General features: G+C 42.3%; 2 protein-coding genes across 2 annotated transcripts in view; one reads left to right on the forward strand and one right to left on the reverse strand.

The window, feature by feature from the left end:
- The window catches only part of LOC104527679 (neurofilament light), a gene marked incomplete at its 5' end in the record, with an annotated part of 4,522 nt that extends 368 nt beyond the window's left edge, over positions 1–4,154 (forward strand). Inside the window, 4 exon segments of the mRNA XM_029085831.1 lie at positions 1–428; positions 1,109–1,233; positions 2,174–2,490; positions 3,575–4,154. The exon segment at positions 1–428 is cut by the window's left edge and continues 158 nt beyond it. Coding sequence (XP_028941664.1) covers positions 1–428; positions 1,109–1,233; positions 2,174–2,490; positions 3,575–3,747 — 1,043 coding nt within the window.
- A 5,380-nt stretch (positions 4,155–9,534) lies between these two features.
- NEFM (neurofilament medium chain) lies at positions 9,535–12,949 on the reverse strand. The gene is made up of 2 exons (XM_010171464.1): positions 12,828–12,949; positions 9,535–11,495 (listed from the first exon to the last, which is right to left on the reverse strand). The coding sequence occupies exons 1-2, from the start codon at positions 12,902–12,904 to the stop codon at positions 10,142–10,144; spliced, it is 1,431 nt and encodes a 476-aa protein (XP_010169766.1). The 5' UTR covers positions 12,905–12,949; the 3' UTR covers positions 9,535–10,141.
- Between the last annotated feature and the right edge of the window lie 113 nt (positions 12,950–13,062).

Consider the following 13,062-nt stretch of genomic DNA (forward strand, 5'->3'; position numbering starts at 1 on the left):
CGGAGCTGGAGAAGCGGGTGGACAGCTTGCTGGACGAGCTGGCCTTCCTCAAGAAAGTGCATGAGGAGGAGCTGGCAGAGCTGCAGGCCCAGATCCAATACGCGCATCTCTCCGTGGAGATGGACGTGTCGGCCAAACCCGACCTCTCCGCCGCCCTGCGCGATATCCGCGCTCAGTACGAGAAGCTGGCGGCCCGCAACATGCAGAACGCCGAGGAATGGTTCCGCAGCCGCTTCACCGTCCTCAGCGAGAGCGCTGCCAAGAACACCGACGCCGTCCGCGCTGCCAAGGACGAGGTATCCGAGAGCCGCCGGCTGCTGAAGGCCAAGACGCTGGAGATCGAGGCCACCCGCGGCATGAACGAGGCGCTGGAGAAGCAGCTGCAGGAGCTGGAAGAGAAGCAGAGCGCTGACATCTCTGCACTGCAGGTGATTGGGGCTGGGGTCTGCAGGGAGAGGGGGTCAGGGGCATCCTGGAAGCTGGAGCATCGCTTCTAGCTCACACCTAGATTCTTCACCTGTACAGCACATCTAACCTGTAAGGTATCATAAAACTGTAATGAAAAATGCCACAGAGCTATAATGCATAATATGTCATTTATATACTGATAAAGCCTTAACTTTATCAGTATATAAATGGATACATCAGTATAATGATATCCTGTATCAGTATAATGATATCCTGTATCAGTATAATGATATCCTTAAGGATATAATTATAAAAATGATCCTTAAGGTTCATCATAAAAAAAGATGTCCTTAAGGAAAAACTAGAAAAAGCACATAGAGGCTAAAAAGAAAACAAACTGCTAGACAAATTTCATGCTTTAGTCCTTGGATAGCAGAAAATTGGGCTCTTTACATCAAGGAGTCTTGACATTAAGTAGGGATGGAATAATAGGATGTAGATATAGGGGTGGAAAAACCCTGCCAGGGAAGGTGGGCTATGGGAAATGATGCCTTTTTGGCTGAGGGTGGAGCTGTTTGTTTTCTCTGTCTTGCTAGAGCAAGATTAAGTTAATAGGATTGGAGAAATTCCCTGCAAAGTATTACACCTGTACATGAGAGAATTCAGAATTTTAAGCTGTCAATATTGTTACTTCCAACAGGATACAATCAACAAATTGGAGAATGAGCTGAGAACCACGAAGAGTGAAATGGCTCGATACTTGAAGGAATATCAAGATCTGCTCAATGTGAAAATGGCTCTGGACATTGAAATTGCAGCCTATAGGTATGATTGGGGGGGGGGAATATTTAAATAAGTCAGAACTCAGACAGGTTCCCCTTTATATCTTCAAGATAATTCATTTTATTTATCATTGTTCCAGCTGAAATTCCCATAGGTAGATCTCAGGGCTGAACTGGGTCTTTTTGTTGGAAGAGGCAGTGCTTTTGAGGTAAAATATTTGCTTTAAGCAAAATCTTCAATGTGTACCAAATTTCTGTGGGTATAATAGTGTGTATGTATATGCATACAGAACTCTTCACTCAGCAGTATATGATCTCAGTTCTCCATCTTTACAGGTAAAAATACCTGTTCTGTACTTAGAGTGAAGAGATTTTTCTATCAGTGGAACTTCTTAATACAGATAGCTGTGTTCCCAAAATTGGAAATCCCTTACATGCTTTTAAGAACAGGCTTTGTTTCTGACCCACAGAACCAATCTCCTGTAAAGCAAATACTTCAAACAGCTCTTCAGCAGCAATTCTGCTGTAATGTTTTGTCCCAAATATTGTTAGAAATGGCAAATGCTAAAACAGTTTCTGTGAATGCCACAAGGGGGAATATTGTGGCTATAAACCTTGTCTAATAGCTGAATATAAAATCAGGTTGTTACATCTGCATTGTTCTCTGCAACCCTGCAGGCTACTAAAATACACCTCTAACTTCACCTGCTATGGGAACCTAATCCTAGAGGTTTTTTCCCCATTATTTCTTCTAACAAGGAAAAGTATTAATTCACCAGTAATGCATATCTCTGAAACTTTTAAAGTATTCCAAGAAATTGGGGTAGCATTGCCAAATAGCTCTTCATTATGGGCTAGCTTTTGCACTCCTGAGTGTACAGTCTCTAGGGCTTGTCCTGCTCCAAGCATCACAGTATCTTGGTCCATAACTGAATACTGCTGCAGCAAAACTAAGTCATTTCTGTTTGCTTTTTTTCTGCTAGGAAGCTGCTGGAAGGTGAAGAGACCCGACTCAGTTTCACTAGTGTTGGAAGCATCACTAGTGGCTACACCCAGACTGCCCCAACTTTTGGCAGGTCTGCCTACAGTGGTCTCCAGTCCAGCTCCTACTTGATGACAACCCGTTCCTTCCCCACGTACTACTCCAGTCATGTCCAGGAAGAACAGATTGAAATAGAGGAAACAATTGAGGCTGCTAAAGTGGGAGAAGCCAAGGCAGCCCCTGCAGAAGGTGAGGAGGAAGAGAAAGAGGAAGGTGAGGAAGAAGCGGGAGGTGAAGAAGCTGAAGAAGAGGAGGAAGGTACTTAAAGTTACTTTCAAATCCCTCTCTTCCATGCTTCACCCTGCTCACATGGGGTAAAACCCAGAAATCCTGGTGACTTAACTCTAATATTTAGACCTCTCTCATTGTCTGCTTATATGAGCAAAGGATTGTGGGCTTAAGCCCATAGCATTTAAGCAGGAAAGACTGAATATTGAATGGAAGATAAGGTAAATGTTCAATATCAGGCAGATTACAGGACTGAGCATACTCCCTTGGAAATCAATGTGTGGTTTTTTTCATTCAGGTTTCTAAAATCAAGAATGAGAATACTTCAGCAGTGTGTAATGCTGTATTGAAAGGGCAGCAAACTACTTATCTCTTACAGACATTCTCAAAAAGAAGGAACAAGAATATCCTAAGCTAAATACTAATTCCCAGAGAGTAGCCTGTAATAACAAGAACATGGGCTGATGTCTCTGGATGTAACTCTTGGGTTCAGTGGATAGCAATATCTCTTCCCTGAGGTCTAAGTAGTTACCTTGTTCAAACAAAGGATATGCCAGTTCCTTGCTGCCCCATAATTTATCTACCACACTCACATTTTAAAGAAAATGTAAAAGGAACGTTAACCAGAGTTGCTTTCCCCAACTTCAGTTGCATAGCTCTGAAGGATTTAGGCTAACATATCTGAAATGCCATTGGTTACCACTGAGCTATTCTGTGAGTTTGTTGGTGTAAAGATTAATTATAATGAAATGGTATCTAAGGAATCAACTGCAGAGCAATGGCATGATTCCTTTTTGAACTCAAGTCCTTGGATAAGGCTTAAAGCAATGAATCCAGGGTCAATTACTATTATTCAAGGCCATGGTTTTGAAAAGACCTGTGAGTGTTTCACTCCCTCTGAAATCTAGGAGAAGTTAGTTGTGTTTATTGGTCTCGCTTGCAAGTCCTAGATAAATGTCCCTCCTTTCATCCAAAATCAGTTGCCAGTCCCATCATGTTTACCTGTCTGCCATCCAAATGTGTGAGGTTGAAGGATGCAGCTTTGTTGGCTCCCATTAAATTGAGATTTAGGAACATTATATAGATGTGAAATGTTTCTTTTTGTCTTTCAAAGGTGCTAAAGAAGAATCTGAAGAAGGTAAAGAGGGTGAGGAAGAAGAAGGAGAAGAAACAGCAGCTGAAGAAGGAGAGGAGTCTCAGGAAACTGCTGAGGAAACTGGTGAGGAGGAGAAGGAAGAGAAAGAAGCAACAGGAAAGGAAGAGAGTGAAGTGAAGAAGAAGGCTTGATTTTTAGGCAGTCTAGCCTTCCCATTAGGTCAACAGAATAAACAATGATTGACTGAGCTAAAATTGCAGTTTCACATATTTAATTCAGTGACCACTGAGGTTTAAAGTTAATGATCTATGATGTTTCTCTGTGCAGAGTATCAGTATGCTTGCAGAGCACCCACTGGCTTGCTCCCTGAATGCTGCATGGTCTACACGTATGAATTCAGGGGTTTTGTCTTTCTTGGGTGATTCAGAACCTTAAAATTTAAAAAGGGGAAAAAAAAAATAAAAGTTGTGGGAATGAAAGTTACCTTTAACTTGCATTTAAAATAATTATGGAAACCTTGGGTGGGTAAAATAATGGAGGCTTCAATAAGTATGTGCAATAAAGCTAGTCAATAAAGTTACAGAAATGCTTACACAGATTCCTTGTACGTGTCTTGTGTCACTAGTGCACTTTAAAAGGTTGGTGAAGTGGTGTATCACTCATCTTTCATGTCTGGGTAACAGGATATGGGATACTGGTTTCTGTCTCTAGCTGATATGCTTAGGGGACTAATAGGTGGACAAAGTTTCTTGATGGAGCTGTAAAATTTCACATGGGAAAATACACTGGTGTCTGAATGTGCTGTTAGCTTTGTGATGGGTCTCACTGGGCTGTTGTACATGCACAAACTCCCTTTTGCCTCTTGAAAAAGAAATTAACAAACCAGAAGCAAAATTGAAATATGTCTGTTTAATTGTTCAGTGTTCACTGTGGACTGAACAGGCTCACTTTCTTCTGAGAATCTGTAAAGTTTTGAGTGTGAGCAAAAGAAAGGCCTAATCTGTGATCGGGCACAAAATAGGAACAGCTCAAACAGCAGCACAGCCTGGCAATTTGGAAAGCAGTGTCAGTGTCCTGTGGTCTGAGCCTATTTATTTTCAGTTAACTAAAGTTGATTTATACTAGACTAATGTTGTGAATTAAACTATTTTAAAGGAACTAAACCCACGGAAACTCATGTTAAAACAGCCATTACATGGCTGCACTAAAACTTTACAGCCACGTTTTGCTGGTTGGATTTTTCCATAGGATTTTGGGGTAACTTTTAATTGTGTACACTAACTTCATGGGCTCTCCTGGATGGCTACGTGCAGAGAGAAAGGAAGTGTCTTTTTATACAAACTTTAGGGGTGTTAAAAAAGCATCTCCTCTTTCAGTGGTGGAAGAGTTACAAAGAAGATGATGATGGATGAAGTAAGCACCTAAAGCAATTCTTTCCTTCCATGTTCCCAGGAAAAATAGCAGGAGAAAGAAAAAGAAGCTTTGGTAAAACCATTCAGGAAACAGTGCTTGTATGCATAGGTACTAATTCCAGTAACTCCTGTTCAGGGAGTTCTGGTATCATTTCCAAATGCTTCATCTCCCTTCTGATACTTTCTTGGGGGTTTTGATGCTTTTGAGAACCAGAAGGCAAACAAGTCAATCAATTTTCCCTTTCTTCAACAACATCTAAGTAGTTGTTTTGGGTTTGTTTTTTTTTTTTTTCATGTTTCCCTTGTGCTTTTGATTTGAGATTTTTCTACGAGTGCTTATGCAGACTTACTCTTACAAAGCAAATCTTGTTTTCAGTCTCCAGGAAAGCAGTGGGGGGTACTTGCAGTACCATGGGCAAGAGACACAACCACGCTGTTTGCACAACGCTTTTTAAATGTATTGATGGGATTGCAGGTGCCCTGCTCCTTTGGGTATGTGATACCCTTAGTTTGAATGCAGCAGAATATCGAGTCTAAGAGATGGTATTTGGGAATTCATGCTCAGAGTGGCTCTTGAGTTGGGAGAGAGGTTCTGCTCCTACAGAGCAAAAAACATGGTGTGCACCAGATCAGAACTCGTCACAGCCGTTAAAGCCAAACCACTGTTGAATAGATCAGCATATATTAAAACCACTGCCCCATCCTGCCTTTCTCCAAGCACTCTGAGCTCATTTTAACTATTCAATACTTGATTTGGCTTCCTCTTTCATGTCTTTTTCTGCAGATAAACTCCCCCTTCATATTCCCTTCACTCCTGGGAAGCAGTACCGTTTGCAGCTCTCCCAACCTTTGCAAGCAGGCTGCTAGGGATGCTCTCAAACCAGCACGTGTGGAGATCCACCAGCAAACACACTTCTCCTTGCAGCGTGTCTCAGTCTGATCTCCACTTCTTATGTTATTTTTAATGTATTGCAGTTAGAGGAGAGACTTTACGACTCTGCAGGAAATGTGTGAGTCACAGCTGTGGCAATGAACTGCAGAGAGTGACAAGCTGCAGTGACCGTCCAGCCTGGTTTGTTACCCCTGCTCCTGCCTTGCTGCCAAGGTAAACTGGTGGGAGAGAGGATGGAACGGGGTATTTGTGTGCTGAGATGCTCTCAGGGTTGTGGGGACCTTGCTGGTAACACTGATTTTACCTTTGAAAATCCGGGAGCTCGCTTTGACGCAATGCAGTAAAAGCAGGCAGAGGGAGACACGAGAGAAACTTTAACCCAAGTTATAGCTGCAAGTAAAGGCAGGAGTCTGTCCCTGAATTCTCTTTTGCTGTTTGGGCAGATGGGGTCTGGATCAGGCTGAGATCTCATTGCAGGGAAGACAAATACAGGGAGGTCCTGGCTGCTTTTCTTGAGATACAGGTACACACACACTCCCCTTCCACTCAGCAAGAGAAACACTTGTACAGGTATAATAACCACATGCTAGGAATTTACCTTCTCATAACTAAATAATTGACAGTTCATCGGTTGCTGCCTTCTAGATGAGTTACGGGTAGTTTAATCCTGAACAGAGAAGGAAAAAAGCCCACATGTGAATGGGGAAAGCACAGACCCTGATGCCTGGAGAAAATTCTAGTGCCTGACTCAGCTCCCTGGCAAATGCAACCTATCTGTGTTTTGTAACACTTCCCGGTCTGTTTCCACCTGGAATTTAGTTCTGGGGTGCTGAAAATCTCTTAATCATAACATCTCCACGACTTGGTATAGTAAAAAGATCCTATTTTAGAGCCCTCCAGCTCCTGAACTCATGGGGGTCTTGGTGGTCCACCTTCAATAAGGTGCATAAATCTTCACAGTAACTTCCTTTCATTATTGTTTTTCCCTACACAAAGTCTTTCGTATTGATCCATGAACTCCTGTGTCTGAAAGTAATTAATCCCTTCACTGCTTATGCACAGTCTGAAGAAGTAATTAGTGCAGAACAGGCAAATAACATACTATTCATGCATCTCTGCCCTGGAATTATGCTTTCTTTTGAAACTGTTTGATTGCAGATGTCAGTAGACAAAACCTCTTGGCAACATTAAATATTAATTGGTTCTTATAGTTTTATAAATATTTAGAAATGTGCTAACCAGTTGCTTATTTCCCTTAGGATTTAATGGAAACATTTGCAGTGGGAAATAGACTAAACTCACAAATCTATTTTGCATTTTACAGGGGAGAAAAAAAACAGTAGTTCTGGGTAATAATTAAAAGCTGAAATATATTTTGGGTGGAAAAGGGGGGAAATTAGGATATTTTGAGATACAGGATGCCAGTGGGTAGCCCGGGAGTTTGCCTCCCACGCAGGCTGTGCAGTGGCTTCCAAAAACCATTCGGAAAAGTCGCTGTACGCTGGGCAGAAGCTTTGATACAGCCCCTCACACAAGAAACTGCAGTCCTGGTTGGACTGCCACTGTGCAAGCAGCATCAAAATAATAATAATAATAATTAATAAAAACAATCTACAGGTTCTTGTACCTGTATCCTACCAGAACTGAAAAGAAAGGGTAAGAAATAGCAAGCTGGTTTGGGATCCCACCTATGTCAGCCCACATTAACGCTGTGCTTGAGTCTCCCACTGCCATCAACATTTAATTCCCTGTACAAGGTGACCCTTCTTGGTCTCGATGCTGAAGAAGCTGGACTTTCTGTGCTGAGGGGTGGTAGCCCACTGGCTTTGCAGTTTGTGACATTTTAGAAGATTCTGGAATTTATTGGGAAGCACGTCAAAGTTTTATGCTCAATATTGGTCTCTGGTTTCATTTTTGGGTTTAGTGTTATTGTTATCTTGAAAATTTTTATTAAATCCGAGAGAAAAATAGCTTCAGTGCTCACAAACCGTGGGGCATTTCTGTATTTTAACATGATTTGGTGCAACCACTTACTGACAATAGGTGAGTGTGACTGGGCTGCTTAATTCTCCATAAAGCTATAGGTATTCTTATGTCACATACACCTAGAACTCTCACAAATAAAATAGCTCCAGAGAAGCTGCCATTTAATTTACTAACTCAGCTTTAATTAAACGTCACTCAAACAGCAAGCTGTTGAGCACAGATTTCCATTATTGATATCAGCAGGAGACACGTTCGTTACTTTGCTAGACAAAGACATTCAGATTTATTTGAAAGCCTTATCTGCTGTGGACTTTTTACAATTTCTCCAGTGAAGAACATGCAGAACCCTTTCAATTAAAAACCACTTGATCTTCAATTATTGATAGGCTAAAGAATTGAAAGGCATTTGCAAATCATAGAGATTTTGATCAGTTCTCAATTAGCTAACAAATTTGAGGACAGCCCATGTGCTGAACCCAGGCTTAAAAATGATTTGCATTTCTTTGCTAGTCATGGTAGGTAAGGCAGGAGCAGTGTTCTTTGTTTTCCTTTTAAAACATGATAGAAATAAACACAATATTAATCACATAATAAGACCTATTAGTTCCCTAAATCGAGGCTGTGACCTTACTCTTTTTCCCTGTTTCATTTGTCTCCATTTATTTTCCATGAGGTGGGGTTTTAGATGGCCCTTTAATTGTCTTTTGGCTCTCTTCTTAATGAAGCCAACCTACAAGTAGTAGCAGACACAGGCCAACACTTAGGAGGCATTTCTATTAGAAATTAAGACATGCTTTAGCTTGGTTTTATCTGTCAGACCTACCAGGTATAATCCAAGCCCTGCCCAGTCTCAGCTCAGAGTCTGAAAGGTCTCATTTCTACAGCTATTTTGGAATGGACAAATATGTAAAAAACAAGTTAGGAATATTTTTTGCTACTTGATACCAGTGTAATCTCTGGGCCAGTTCCCTTTCCCCAGAAATTTCTTTGCTCTCAATATTTAATTTCGTGTTTAGAGGTAGATTGCACCTATTGATCATTTGAGACAGAGAATTGATGAGGATCTTCCCAGATAATTAAGGCAGGTGAGGGGAAAAATAAAATCATCAGAAGCTACCCCATTTTGATGAACACATGGTGTCTTGGTTGAGGTCAGTTAATGGGTCTTCGCACACTTCAGTGACAAGCGTCAGAGAAGATACCATGCCCAGTTGTGGCTCACAGACAGGCTAGATTCATAGGGAAAATTAAGGAATGATCTGGAAATTGCCACATCTTTAAGGCTCTCCTTACAAGTTGAGACTGGCATGCAGGGAGCAAAGTGACACATGCAGCCGAGTTTAACACTTTTACACCGAGTAGAAGCAGGATTGCTCAGATACATGATGTCAGCAGCACTTGGCTGTTAGCAAAAGCAATTGCAACCCCTCTAAGCACCTAAAGGCCAGGCAGCAGAATTCGAGAGATTCCTCTTTACTCCTGAAAGCACAGGGATGCAGCTCTGAATTGTTTCTATTATGTTACAGGAAATTTGTGCATCATATCCAATTCAAACTTGTTTTCTAAATGAGGAAATAAAGAAAAACTCCAGTAACTTTTCAGCCCATACAACTCTGTTCCTGCTCAGTATTGAGTATCAAACTTGAGGGAAGGATTTGAGTTGGAAAAAAAGAAAATCACCAGACAAGTCATGTTTTCAGTATTGACCTTTATTGAGCAAGAACTGCTGTGACTGTTTTACATCAAACAACAAAAGGTTGCGTACTGTGCATGTCAACTAGGTTCTCCCATGAGCAAAAGTCCACCCTAATTGCACCAGTGAGGTAAACATAATTATTTATAAGTAGCTTTTTTTTTTTTTTTTTTTAAGGCTAGGAGACTTCTGGTTCTCATGAATATTCTATTACTGTTTTCTGTTTGGTTTTGGCTCAGTTGGTTCTTTGCATAATACATCTTAAGTCGTTCCTCAGATATGTCCCTCCAACAGCTCAGGAAATTCAAAAGCTTCCTTTGCACAATTCATCTCATGCACTATTATTAGTATTATTTTTTTATTTTTTATTTTTTTTAGATCCCCAAGCTCTGTGGAGGGAGTACATCTTGAGCCTGCATGCATTCCCCCCCCCTCCCCTATATTGCACAAAAAAGTAAAATACTGTGTGTCTGGAGCCTCCATGAGAGAACCCGTTCTGCTTTGAAGCCGTCACTCACATGCATTTTGCAGCTGTCATATGGCTTAACCTTTTGCACCGACCCAAGCTCTTTAAATTTGTTTAATTTAGCTATGATTTATTTTTATTCGGTCTCTTTAATCTCTTTTACTACAGCATGTGAAGTAACTTTCTCCACTTTCTTGGTGGACACTAATTTCTCCTCAAAGCTTTCTTCGTGTTCCTCTACCTTCTGAGTGACTGTCACCGACTTTGTGATGTACGTGGTTGTACTGTCCCCACCTTCACCAGTGATTTTCTCTGCTTTTTTGGTTACTACAATTTTCTCACCCTTGTCATCAATTGGGCTCACATCTAGGCCATTAGTGACAACTCCCTTGTCTTCCTCCTCAACCTCCTTCTCTTTGGATGCCTCCTTTTTCTCCTCCACCTCACCATTCACTGCAATGTCTTCTTTCCTGGACTCCTTCTCTATATCTGCACTAATTTTTGTTACCTTTGTGACTGTGATGGTCTCCTCCACCACAGCCTTTTCATCTTTGACTGGGGAGGCTGGCTTCTCTGGAGAACTGGGCTTCTCTGGAGTCGCTGGCTTTTCTGGAGAGCGAGGCTTTTCTGGGGTCGCCGGCTTTTCTGGGGTGCGGGGCTTCTCCGGTGTCACTGGCTTCTCCAGGGTCACTGCTTTCTCTGGGGTCGAGGGCTTCTCTGGTGTTGCAGGCTTCTCTGGGGTAGCTGGCTTCTCTGGGGAGGTTACCTTTGGTGTTGCTGGCTTCTCCGGAGAGGCTGCTTTCTCCTCCTCCTTGGCTGGTTTCTCACCAGCCTTCTCCACCTTCTGTTCTTTTCCTGTTTCTGCAGCTGCTTCTTTCTGGACAGCCTTGGCTGGCTCTGTCACAGGGGATTTAGGGGGGGATTTTGGGGGTGACTTTGAGGGAGGTGTTTTGACCTTCTCTACCTTTGCTGCCACCTCTTCAGCTTTGCCCTTGGCTTCAGCTTCTTCCCCCTCTTCCTCAGCCTCCTCTCCTTCTTCCTTTTCCTCTATTTCTTCTTTTTCAGAACCTCCTTCTTCTGCTGCGTCAGATTTTGCAGCTTCTTCCTCCTCTCCTTCCTCTTCCTCCTTTTCTTCTTCCTCAGGTGCAGCTGCTTGTTCTGCAGCAGCCTTCTCAGAAACAATTTCTTCCTCTACAGCTGCTTCTTCTGCTTTTTCTTCCTCCTGTTCTTCTTCCTGGGCCTTGGCTGCCATTTCTTCTGCAATAGCTGCTAGGGCATCTTCCATTTCAGACTTTTCATCCTCTACCTTTGTCTCTTCAATGATTTCTTCTACAAACTTGTGCTGGACCTTCAGCTTTGGTGGTTCAATTTTTGTTTTCTGAATTTTAGTGGATGCTATTGTGACAGATGGTTGCCTATGTGTGAAGATGGGTCCAGTAATGCTTCCAGAGAAGGCACTGAATCTTGTCTCTTCGCCCTCCAGTAGCTTCCTAAGGAATCAGGAGAAGGAAAAAAAAAATGAGGATAGAAATGCAACGTAAGGGACAGCCATTAGGATATTTCCCTGTCAGCAGGATGAAACCAGTTTATATGTGGAATATGCTAGAGCTGATCAGCATAATCCATCGCTGGCAGCCCCAGTTCGGCTTTCCTCGAATCAGCTCTTTGGCAAAATTCACATTCAGCAAACAGCTTGTAGCTTGGTTTGCATGTGGCAAGTGTAACACCTTCAGCTGATCAGTCGAAATTCATCCTTAATGTCAAAAACTTCATTATATTATAAGACAGCACAGAGTGTTGCAAAATAATTAACTTCATAGGATGCATTATGACTTAGGGGAACTGAGAATTTGACACAGCCAACAGACCCAAATATTGTGGCTGAGACATTCAGAGCTAATTAGAGTGTATGTCCTAGTTCAATAGTTTGGGCATCCACCTTTCTTGTGTGGCTACGAGAACTGAAGAGACTTTAGTTCACTTAACTTGGGCAGCAAACAGCTACAGACCCCGGGGTATCTGTGTGTTTGCCTGAACAGCCTTGGGAATTTAAGCAGATCTGGAAATGTTTTTTTTTTTTTTTTTCCTGTTTTTACTTTTCTTATATTCAAATGCATGTTTTTCATCTAAGCCTGTGACCCAGAAAAATCAGCAGTTCTCTGGTGAGAGTTCTAAAGTGATGCAAAGGAGACTAAAAAACCTGCCAGGTGATGGCAATAGCAAGCAACGTTCCTGCTCCAGATTAGAGTGGATGCCTTTAAAGGAAAGTTGAGCAAGAAAAGCAAAAGTGTTTGTGACAAGCAGATTAGAACTCTCTGCTTGAAACCATGATCAAGCAAGTGCATTGTCTCTCTCCACTGATAAAAGGGAACTCGAGTGACAAGCACCGCTTGCTTGGCATATGCAAAGCAAAGTAGAATCACAGAATTGCCTAGATTGGAAAAAGACTTTTAAGGGTGATTGAAGCACACAGGAATTAAAAATAAACTTGTCTTTTGCTGCATCTTCTGCTTTTGTAAACAAGGGCAGAATGCAGCAGCAGGGTGCCGCCGCACTGAGTCATGCCACCCTGTGCCCACCCAGCTCCCTGGGAGCTTTGCCACTGGTGACCAGCAAGCTGGTCCCTAAGGAGCTCTGGCTTCTCACCACAAACTCCCCGTGGTCTGTATAGATTTTTTGAAACAGTTGTAATTTAGTCAAGCTCTAATTTTACTGGTGTTCACTACATGCAGATACTGCTTCTCTGTGGTAAAGCATCCCAAGCCAGCAGCATCTGCAGTGCTATTAATATTCCAGACACGTCCGCAATGCTCCTACTGTACCTGTATGCAGCAATTTCAATATCCAGGGCCATCTTGACATTGAGGAGGTCCTGGTATTCCCTCAAGTGACGTGCCATTTCCCACTTTGTTCCTCTAAGCTCATTCTCCAGCTGATGAATCGTGTCCTGCAATAGAGACGCAGAAAAACTCTGTGACAGGGACACACACTCAGGGAAAAGTTCTCAAAAGGGACTTTTGGAAACACTTTCTGGGAGGCAGCAGCAGAGTTAGAGCA

The sequence above is a fragment of the Antrostomus carolinensis genome, unplaced genomic scaffold (genome assembly GCF_000700745.2).
Source record: "Antrostomus carolinensis isolate BGI_N321 unplaced genomic scaffold, ASM70074v2 scaffold43817, whole genome shotgun sequence".
NCBI classification, from domain to species: domain Eukaryota; kingdom Metazoa; phylum Chordata; class Aves; order Caprimulgiformes; family Caprimulgidae; genus Antrostomus; species Antrostomus carolinensis.